The sequence below is a fragment of the Octopus bimaculoides genome, chromosome 16 (assembly GCF_001194135.2).
Source record: "Octopus bimaculoides isolate UCB-OBI-ISO-001 chromosome 16, ASM119413v2, whole genome shotgun sequence".
In the NCBI taxonomy this organism is placed as follows: domain Eukaryota; kingdom Metazoa; phylum Mollusca; class Cephalopoda; order Octopoda; family Octopodidae; genus Octopus; species Octopus bimaculoides.
Window position 1 is genome coordinate 55,012,069 of NC_068996.1, and position 12,011 is coordinate 55,024,079.

Consider the following 12,011-nt stretch of genomic DNA (forward strand, 5'->3'; position numbering starts at 1 on the left):
TTCCATAGCTTCGTTTTTCTTTTTTCTTTTTAAATTTGCTGTTTTACCCTAACCCTAACCCTAACCCTATCACCGATAGAATTGTTTCAGAATCGTTTGTTTATGTAGTCGGCACTTAATGTATATCAGCTGAATGGACGTCAGTGATTGGTTGAAATTACAGAAATACGACAACTTTCACATGGAATAACTTAGGGATTTCTTTTTTTTTTAAAGAAGACTAAGAGAAAAAGATGTTTTATATGACACATTCTACCAGTGTTTCAAGTTTCAAAGTGTTTCGTTAATGAAAAATGTGGCCCCCGTTTTAAAAAAGATCCACGCATTCTACCAGTGTCCCAAGTTTGAAAGTGTTTCGTTAAGAAAACAAGTGTTGGCCGTCAAATCACAAAGATCCACAACCTCTCCTGCGCTTATATTTATAGTTGCTTTTTTTTAATATTTTACTTCATTAAAAAACGGTTACCTCTTTTTACGGCGAAATGTAAACGTTAACCAAACACCGTGGAACGCTTCCATCAGTTAATTCACGTCGGCAGCGCTTCGGCTGCTCTGTAAACTTAGCACCCCCGATTTTGTGATATTTATAAATATCTTTTCTCCTGAACTACTCTATCTTCTATCTTTTACTCGTTTCAGTTATTAGACTCTAACCATGCTGGGGCAACGTCTTCAGGAATTTTAGTCGAATGGATCGACCCTAGTACTTTTTTTAAGCAGGGTATTTATTCTATCGGTCCCTTCCCGAACTGCTAAGTTACGATGACATAAACACACCTACGCCGGTTGTCAGGTGGTGGTGGTGGGGCAAACACAGCCAGATACAAACACACATGTATGTGTGTATTGGGCATAAGACGAATTAAATGCTGCATACGACAGAAAAGACTATGTTGGCTTGGACATATGATGCGTATGAATGAAAACATCTGCATAAAGAATGCCGATCACTGAAAGTGAATGGTACCCGCAGAAGAGGAAGACATGGGCTGAGGTGGTAAAGACCGATCTCAGGATGTTAGGCCACACGGACGAAATGACAGTGGACCGGGATGTTTGGCGGGTAACCTTGTACCTCTACAGCAAGACGCCCGTTGTCTCTCTGTCTCATTATAACTTTTTATCATCTGACACAAGATCACTTCCTCCAATAGCTCCTCCCCTCTAAAAGAATTTTTGTCTTGGTGACCCTCCCAGTGCTGATGCCACGTAAAAAGCATCCAGTCCACACTGTAAAGTGGTTGGCATTTGGAAGGGCATCCATCTGTAAAAACCTTGCCAAAACTAACCTCGCCTGTGTTAGAGCCACGTAATAAGCACTGAGATCACGCTGCAGAATGGTCGGTGTTAGGAAGGGCATCCAGCCGTAAAACCCTGCCAAAACAGACAGAAGTGCAGGCTCCTGCCAGGCCAACTCCTGTCAAACCGTCCAACCCATGCAAGCATGCAAACGTTAAATGACGTGTGTGTATGTATGCGAGTATATATATATATATATATATATATATATATATATATATATATATATATATATATATATATATATATATATATATACATAGAGAGAGAGAGTATATATGGAAATTTTTCCCTATATTTTTATGAGATATTTTTGAATCACGGGTACTTGATTTAAAATAAAATATACATCTTTATCATCTTAATCAAAAGCCAGAAATACAGATGGAGAGACTATCTCTTTATAGACGAAGATCAGTTGCAATGGGAAGAGTTGAATCTCATAAGAATGGAAAAACAAACAACAAATGGGTTGTACCTTATAATGAAACTCTTTTGAGACCATTCAAATACCACTGCAACGTTGAAATCGTTGCCTCAGCGAGGTCAGTTAAGTACATCATTAAGTACACGTTGAAAGGAAATGACCAAGCTGCTGTTCAAATAAACAATGATAATGAAACTAGTCAATATATAATGGGTAGGTATATTGGACCATCCGAAGCAGTTGCATCCATTTTAAGATTTTCAATTCATGAAAGAGCACCAGCAATAGTGAGACTGCATGTTCATCTACCAGATGAACAAAGAATGTTGCTCAGAAATAATGAGGATATATATGGCTGTCAATGAACGACAGATGAGAACAACACTGACAGACTTCTTTTCATTGTGCATCAATGATGACTTTGAAAAAACATGACTTTATGCTGAAGTACCCATGTATTTCACTTGGAACAGTAGGAACAAAGAATGGCAAAGAAGAAAGCGAGGAAAATCTTTGAAGGGCATTTGAACGTTTTCAAAGAAACACTTGGCCGTTGTCACATCAAAGGCAAGAGAACTGTATTATTTAAGAATTTTATTGCATGAAGTTCGAAATAGTATTTTTTCCTTTCTCGCCGCTCATCGACATTTTCAACTTGGAGTAGTTGTAACCCAACGGATCACGGCGGGTACATATATATATATATATATATATATGTACCCGCCGTGAAAGAATAAATGGAGCAAAACGCATATAATAAACAAGTTCCTTTATATATATATATATTTACATACATACATACATACGACATCTTCAATTTAGTCTTTTATTCAGGAAAATATGTAACCAACACCTAATAAAACAGTAAAAATACAAACTGACACTAATCAGGCCAATCTCCTTTTAATTCCTTTTCTTTTTCTTTTTTTTACTAGTCACAGAGAGAAAAACATGTGATATAACTACAGTAATTACCTTTAAAAGTGAGGTAAAAATATATATCTCTTATTTGTTTTAGTCACTGGACTCCGACCAAGCTGGAGCACTACCTTGAAGGATTTTAGTCAAACAAATCGGCCCCACTCCTTATCTTTTAAGCTTGGTACTTATTTTATCGGGTTCGTTTGCAGAACTGCTAAGTTACCTGGATGTAAGACAAAGCCAGTTATCAAGCAGTGACGCATATATACATACACGATGGGCTTCCACACAGTTTCCGTCTACCAAATTCACTCACAAGGCATTGGTCGGTCCGGTGTTATAATAGAAGAAACTTGCCTAAAGTACAGCACAGTGGAATTGAACCCGAATCTACATGGTTGCAAAGCGAGCTTCTTACCCACGCAAGCATACCTGTACCTGAACGAACTTACATATATCACTAATCCTTTGTATAAGTTTGCTTGGCTCTACAGGAAGGAGTAACGCTGATGCCTTTTGCATGGCCGTTCTATATCGGTGAGGCTGATGCCATTTATGTTCGTCACAAACACTGGTAAGAAGAAAATTCTAGCAGGTCGAGAATGTCTGGGTGGAAGTGGCTTGAGCCGAGCCATTTTCGAAAAACAGAGGCCATTTTAATAGTTGTAGAAAAAACAGAGTACTTGTAGATCAGAAAACTGGAGCATGTCTGTAAGTGACTATGCCAATCTGACAGGTAACTCCTTTTTCAAGATGCGGTGTAAAATGTCTAAGAATGCATAAACTGGCACTTACCCAGATGTGTGAGTCATACTCCATCGTAGGCTTCACTTGAGCTTTAAAGAGTGTCAATAATTGTTGGCATAGGCGGGATCAAGTCTCTTTTAGTCTTGAAGAACCAGTATTTAAGATACAGTCTTTGACATGTTAAGGTTGTATTTTCGTCAGGAGAAATCCTTAGTAGTAATGAGGTCTAACATTACATTAGAGACGATTGTAAGGGCTCTGGATCAATGGTGTTTTTTTTTTTCTTTTGTATAAGTAGCGCTTGTGTTCTTCTTGTTGATGAAAGCGACAAGATTAGCATATGTCAATTGGAGGATATTTTCTGTGCCTGTTCAGCATGTATTTATAGCGTGATCATCGTCTGAAGTACTTGTCCAGATTGCTGGCGAATCAAATGGCAATTTCATAAGCCCAAAGCAGTTTCATTATTCTACTAATATATTACATAAGGACACTGAAGAAAAGGAGGCTGAGATGCTATGGCCATATAACATGATCTAATGATCTTACAAAGTACATTCTTCCAGAGATCATTGAGGAGAAGGAAAGAAGGAGAGACGGAGATAGAAAAAGATGAACAGACCATATCAAGAAATGGACATGAACATGATTAGCGGAGATCCCAGACCTGATACTACAGAAACAAATACTAAAAAAAAGAAACTGTCTGGGTGGAAGAGAATGCAGATGAAAAGGGTTAAAAATCGAGAAAGAATTGTCAAAATATGAGATACTGGATGCCTACTTTTCATTCCCTAGCACCCAACGTCAGCTGCGCCAGAGATGGAACTCTTGGAAAACTTTCTAGTGCCTGTTTTCCACCTAGTGGGCCTATGACAACATCCCGGCTGCTGTGACTGCATAGGTAGTAGAAATGGAACCCCCCAGAAGACATGACCAATTCATTAGACTATCGTCTTGATGACGAAGATGAGAAAAAAAACTATGCGTGATCGTTGATACATATATGGAATACCCAACAGAGCCACACCTGATTTCATAAGTGCTCCTCTTAACTCAGGCTTGTGTCAGACAAACCTTATAGTAATTTTAAGTTTCCTTAAAAGATGAAGCTGAACATAATTTCAGTGCAACTTAGAACAAGAAACAAATTAATAGTCATTGGTCAAATACTTTGCTTTGGAAGTTATGATATTACACTTAATTCTTTAATTACGTTCGTTTCAATACTACATGAATATAAATGTTAACATGAATATAAGTGTTAACATGAATATAAATGAATTTATAATACTACAGTATAATGTAAACCATACGCATTTTCTCAGACAAAGTCTCAAGTAATATAATTTACATTCGGAAGATTATGCTATATATTATCTTTGTATTTCAAACTGAAATACATGCAGTGTTGAAACAATAATACCATAACTTTCATTCTTTGATTAAATGCGACCAATTTATTGGATTTGGAATTTCAGCTTGTATGAACAGTGTTCTTCTTTTAAGATAAATTATTTACAGATATACACCCTGTTAGCCGGTATTCGCAAGAGTGCTAACTGAGAATTGTATGTATGTATGTATGTATGTATGTGTGTGTGTGTGTATGCGCGCGCGCGGTCTGCTCCCCCCCCATACAGATGGCCTCATTTCTTTCTTTCTATAATTCCCTGTTTAGCTGCACCTTCTAACCTAAGAAACTAAGAGAATACGTTACATTCAGCATCTCATACAAAATTCTTACCATATAGAAAAGACAGCAAAAAGATACACAAACTCATTAAGAGCACTTACAATATCGCATTTGGTCATATACCACTAAGCATTTCGCCCAACGTTAGCACGCCTGGCGAAATGCTTAACGGTCTTTACGTTCTGAGTTCAAATTCCGCCGAGGTCGACTTTGCCTTTTATCCTTTCGGGGTCGATAAATAAAGTACCAGTTGCGTACTGGGATCGATCTAATCGACTGGCTCCCTCCCCCAAATTTTCAAACGTTGTGCCTAGAGTAGAAAAGAATATTGCATTTGGTCAGCGATAATACAAAGAAAAACCAAAGGAAAGAAAGAAAAGATGGTTTATGCCGGTTTTGTATAGGTTCCCAATGTCTAATATTTCATGTATAAAGACTAGTAGGGATCCTTGAGATCCTGTCAAAGTAACAAGATACACAAATTGAGACTTATCTACACGAAGTGATCTTTCGGTAGAAGTTCACAAAGTAAAAGTGAAACATTGCTCTTTCATATATATACAGATAATTTTTAATTAGTCCAGACTTTCAGTTCAGGATTTGGTCCATGATTGTCTCTTCATGCAAACACAAAATCTTAAAAACACCAAAACGTTTAAAACCAATACTTTTTTTTATTACGGCTAAAAATGTTAATATCTCACCAACGCCTTCCCCTCCACTTATACATTATCCCCATATTATCCATTAAAAAACATTTTTACGGCATTACACTAAATAAGTACTCTAGAAATTATCTAAAAGTTTCCCTATCTCCAACCCTAATCCTCACAAAAGATTTTCTAATATAAGGACACAAGTTTTATTACTACTATTTTTCAGCTCGTCATACCCCAGCAAATATACTGTTAGTTGTTTTCTATGCGTCGGAACTAGGTTCCATCTTGGCCCCAGATGACTGGAGCAATGTCTGTCACTGAGAACGCAAGATTTCGCCGAAACGCCCTGTATGGTGAACCATTGGCGTCACCTGCTATTCGATTCCACTTGTTTTTTTTTTTATTACACATAAAGTCTAGCGATAGAGATTCTTTTTCCGAGATAGGAAGCCGCAGGAGATGTCTTTCACGTCTGCACTTTGTGATCTTCAGACAAACGTTCGCCGCACATACGAATGGTGCAACTTGTTACGGCAACAAGTTGCACGAAATCTACATAATTTATATCGAACATCTAGGCACAACTAAAGCATCCTAAAATACCACTCTCCATAATCAATTCAAATATGCAAGCACAAAACAAAAGCAACAGCGAACATAAACTATTAAACTACGTAGATCAAAGCAGTTACTGATATAACGGGATTTATAATTATCCAGCAAATGAACTGATTCAAACTATTATTTATTCTATCATAAAGGAAAACCCTAATTCGCCTTTAGCATTTTCCCTTGTTAATAAATTTGTTTTTAAGCTTTACTGAGGTTTTGTCGCATGCCATATTGTTCCTCGAAGTTTATGTTGATAAAGGCTGAAGGTAAAGTATCTCAGTTGTACAATAACCTCATTGTTCTGAACACTGCACTGGAAAGCATGCCACTAATAAAAGTAGAGAAGCAATATGTAATCAGGTCCAATTCATATTGTCTGCTTTCGTTGTGAGCACCCGAAAACTTGGGGAGCCTATATTCGGCAACTCGATCCACTAAAAAAAGCAGTCAAATTCTCCTAAAGCCAAACCCTATCATTTTCAAAAGGTCTCTGAAAAAACAAACAAAAAAAAAACCCAACCCTTTTTACTTGACACCCTCATACTATAAACTATGTCGGATTACAAATGATGGTCTTCCACTAGGTAGAAATATATCACATAGCACTTAGTCGTTCAGGAAGTGACTAGGAGGTCGCTCAACCAACTAGAAATAACAATCAAAACATTATCATGTCACATTTCAACGAATAGCCGAAGGACAGTTTGGATGATATTGTTCTACATATACCAATGGTAAAGATAATGCAGTAATGAATTAAGGCTGCCCTCGCTTATTTCCGGACTGATCGTGATTGCGCACGAACAACAAATGTCACAACGAACATATATCTTAATAAATATGATTTATATCAACCGGTGAATCTTTCATGTGTCTTACCTAAGTGACCATATATTCTTTTACAATGTTTGTAAGTATTTTACAAACCAAATGTGTTATTGTTGATCAACTTTGAGCCAGCTCTATCTATGGATAAATATTTTATTTATGTGAATAAATCTCCCTTTTATTTATATATACACATAAGTATATATCTTTCGGCATGTTCTTGTTCTCCCTCTTCTTTTTTTTTTTATTTATTATTCCTCCCTTCTTCTTCTCTCCCTTCTTCTACTTCTTTTTCTTCTTCTTCTTCCTCTCAGTGTCAGTTGTGGCGCTTTATTTCAGGAATGAGAAATGGCCGCTGTGCTCGATGCTCTACTTGACGGCAAATGTGTCCCGTTGCAAGTTATCCAATGGATGAAAATGGAAACGCATCAGGTATTGATCGTCCTGTACTCCTACCACTAATTACTTCACCTCCTCATTTATTTTTATGCCTCTCTCACTTGTTATATCTTCTTTCTACCCGCCTTTGAAACGATTTCATTACGGTTTTATGTCAATCCTTAACGGTATATTTCTACACCGAACTCTCTTCTCTAAATATAAATATATATTTATATTAAAATGGAGATTAAAATTTTCTTTAATTTAAATACAGTTCCTCCTCAACATCATACTGTATAGTATACCCTTTATTATCGATTCATTATTCCAAACCGGCATTTGTTCTTGAAACTGATTTGTTTATGAAATTAAACCGGCGATCCAATTCGTGTTTACATTTGAATAAATCCAAACATGCCAACCACGACTTTATTAACAGTCACACGTTTCCCTCGGAGAGAAAAGTTTATTCAATTTTTATTTTGGAGAAATAATTACTTATAATGATTCAGTAATATTTATATTTTTTAAAAAAATGAAAGACTGTTTTGCGATGAAAATTATTTTATTAACGGTTAGGAGTTTCGTAAAAATTCAGCATTTTACAGACAAAAACAAGACAAGATTAACTTAGAAAATGTTCATTACCAAAAACTACACACATTACAATATATTTTTAAACTTTTTTTTTTATTTGAGATATTTTAAAACTCGGCGAAAGTAAAGAATATGTACATCCGATGTTTAGGATTAGGGTTTTTGTTTCGCCAAAAACGGGTGGTGTACGTATTCTTTACCTTCGCCTAAAACTCAACATGTGATATTGAAAAAAGACATAAATACGGACTCGAAGAAACGAAGAAGAAAAAGTCTTTAAAATATCACTCAAAGTTGTAGCATAACTACAGGGTTTTACCCCCCAGACTTTGGGAGGTCATGGAAGTTAAGAAGAATTTAAATGGACTCTGTTGGAATTTCCGAAAATTGTTCCCCACCTCCATTCCAAAACACTTTCACCGAAAATTTTTGTATATTCGGAATCTACATAATAAATACAATATGCATAGAAAATTTCATTAAAAAATATTCATTTTTCTGAAAGTTATGACCTTCCAAAGTCTGGGGGGTAGAACTCTGTAGTTATGCCAAAGTTGTTTTACATTCTCAACATGCTTTATAAACAAGTTTATTGTCAAGTGAATGATTTTTAAATAAGATCAACCTGAACAACTTTTCTCGCTTGTGTGTGTGTGTGTGCAATATGTGTACAAGGGTCCGGGTGTAGGGGGTGCAAGTGCACCCCCTAAAAATTTTCAGGGTACAAAATTCAATATTGCACCCCTACTTACCTTTCCCAGGCTTAGAAAATATGAACAAGGAACTAAAATAAATAAAAGGAACCTTCCCCCTCACACACAATCCCTAGAAAGATATATTACTGAACTAAAGCATCGTCAACGTTAGAAAATTATATATATACTAGAACAATTGATGATCTATTAAACAACACAGTCTCTAGCTCTACTCCATAGTCAGGTCACTCAGATTCTTCTCAGAATGACACAAGAGACCCATCACCACCATCATCATCCTATTCTACTTCTATTCCAATTAGTGAAGAATCACTCCCTCACCACCACTGTTCACCTCAATCTGAATGTATACATGACAGCTCCATGATAAATCTGCCAACTGTAAACACAAAACTCCGAAATATGCTGCTATTCTCCCAATATGCTCCCATTTACCTGGGACAAGACACAGTTCGTACAAGCAAAACCAGCCAACGCCAAACCACACATCTTACAACACCACCAGCACCACCACTAAATACTAAATCTCACTCAACAACATCTGCACATGTAACCTGGAATCCGAAAATCTGTTGCTATTCTCAACACAAAAGATTGTGTCTGATGTATGACTGTCCCTTCACTCATCTTCCAGGGACTTGGTGCACTAGTAAAAGCATGTCACCAAACCACTAGAAAATCCACAGTAGAAACATCCCTTGCAGTAGCAGTGTTGGCCCCCATACTTTCATCAAAACCCAGAAGTCACCCAGATATCTACTGGGTACAGTAATAAAACCAACAGCTGCAGACCATATAACTACAACTATATTTAACAGTGCAAACATACCAACTGCAGACAACAACCCCTCCCAAAGAGAGATAATTCTTTTTTTAGCCTTGATGAATCTGGCAAAATAAATTTAAAAAAAACAAACTTGTAGCTCTCATACAGTACCAACCACTGCTATTACTCCAGTGCACAACCACACCATTGCTGTCATTAACCAACAAACTCAACTCAATAATAATGCTAAATGTACAAGGTCTTTCATACTTCACAAATTGAACAAAAAGTATCATATCTTAGAGAACTTGCACAGCGAGAAGAGACAGTGTGTGTAGCACTAAGTGGAACGCACCTGACCCAGATATATTGGATGTGGAGGTACATATGTCAGGTTATGTACTACTCAGAACTGACCACAATACAGAAACAAGGAGAAATAGCGATCTTCATCCAAGAAGACCTGGCCATAAATATTTTCCTCTCCCACTCCAATACAGTGAGTGATACACTAATAATACAGTGAGTGATTGGCCTTAATTTGATCATGGGCATTATCTAACGTCTTCCTGATGCAGCTAACCACGGAGATCACTTCAAAGATGATTTGTTACTCATTAGCCAAACCTCACATGAGGCCAGCTTGCAGACCAATGTACTTTTAGCAGGAAATTCTATTTTCCTAGTCTCAGCTGGTCTGAGGGCTATATCCAACCTGGAATTAAACAACTGAACAGAAACAGTATGAATGCTCTTCTTGATACCACTTAAGACTGTAGGAGCTGTGTCAGGCAGCTCCTACCTGGTCAAAAACCATACTGGGTATTACTCAACAAGCCGTTTTCTTTTAGGAATGCAATTAGTTTCCCTCTGACTATTTGTTCCATGACTTTGCTGATGTGTGAAATCAGAGAGATAGACCTATAATTGATACTCTGAGTTTTGCATTTCTTTTTCTTCAAAATGACCAAAATCCAGATCTTAAATGTCTGACTTTGAGGTGCTTCAAAGTTTTATTTGATTGTTATTGGTTAGTTGGATCAGTATAACAGAATTTGCTTTTATATTTTGATGCTGTGACAAGCATAGAATTCTTACCCATGGCAGAGTGTATACTCAAAAGGACATTTTTATTTTGTTCTTACTTGCTGAATTTAAAGGAAAAGTCAGTGCCCAAGAGCTTTGCAGGTTTTCTAAGATTAATGAGCTTGATGACAACACTTGCAGTTAAGAACATGAGAAGGGAGGAGATTCTAGACAGATAATGTTCTGGGATGGAAGGACTAGAATTAGTGATGTAGGGATCTGCAATGATGGACACAAAAGTGACAAGGTGGGGAAGAGTGGCAGTGATACATGATTGTCCAGCTCCAAGGAACAGGGATTATAGCAGTAATAAAAAATAAAGAGAACAGCATATGATGGAGCATGTCTGTGAGTGATTTAAGCCAATCAGTTGTGTGGCCCTAATCTAGATATGTTTTAGAATGTCTGTGCATAGTAGCAGCATTGTTTCAGGTATGGAAGTAATATTCCATGGTGGGCCTCACATTGTAGGGAATCAGCAACTGCTTGATGAGGGGGAGGGGGCAGGGTCTGCATGCAATTGGAGGTAATTTCATGGTTGGTTGATATGTGTTGTATGTAGCATTGCATTTAGTTTTTGCACACCAAATGTACTAAATGTATGTCTAAAAGGATTAAACACATTTACGTGCAGTTTATGTGTGCATATGTACACGTGTGAGTGTGTGTGTGAACATCATCATAACCAAATGGTTAACATGACATCCTGAGTTCAATCCCACAGCATTGCTGTGGAATTGAACCTGAGATTTGGCAAATTTCATTTGTGATAGTCTCAGTAGAAAGAAACTGTGAGGAAGTCTGTTGGTGACCATATCTGTAATTTATAAGTGGAACTTTGTTCTAAGCAGCATCATGCAGTACAGCTGGGAGACCATTTGATCCAGATGCCGAGCTTGAATGTAGGTCATTAGTTCTGATGATCAAAGAATTCATTTGGTTCATGTATCATTTTGTCAACTATAGGTTCGAAAAATGCTCTGCCATAATGTTGACTCAAGAATGAGCTGAATCATTAGAATCTGATCCATTAGATAATCACAATCTGGTGGTGTGATTTTTGTTTAGCAAAGTGGAAAACGAACTTACAAATCATCATCATCATCATCATCATCGTTTAACGTCCGCTTTCCATGCTGGCATGGGTTGGACGATTTGACTGAGGACTGGTGAAACCAGATGGCTACACCAGGCTCCAATCTAATTTGGCAGAGTTTCTACAGCTGGATGCCCTTCCTAACGCCAACCACTCCGAGAGTGTAGTGGGTGCTTTTAC

The 12,011-nt window shown here is 37.2% G+C and overlaps 1 protein-coding gene across 3 annotated transcripts in view; it reads left to right on the forward strand.

Moving 5' to 3' along the window:
* Positions 1-12,011, forward strand: part of LOC106871177 (codanin-1) — a 33,009-nt gene that overhangs the window by 1,734 nt on the left and 19,264 nt on the right. The window contains exon 2 of one of the 3 annotated variants that reach the window (XM_052973782.1): positions 7,504-7,621. The exons of 1 other annotated variant lie outside the window; for it this stretch is intronic. In XM_052973782.1, the coding sequence (XP_052829742.1) occupies positions 7,538-7,621 (84 nt within the window). In that variant the 5' untranslated portion in view covers positions 7,504-7,537. The remainder of the gene's footprint in view (positions 1-7,503; positions 7,622-12,011) is intronic. One more of the 3 variants, XM_014917508.2, reaches the window with a different exon arrangement.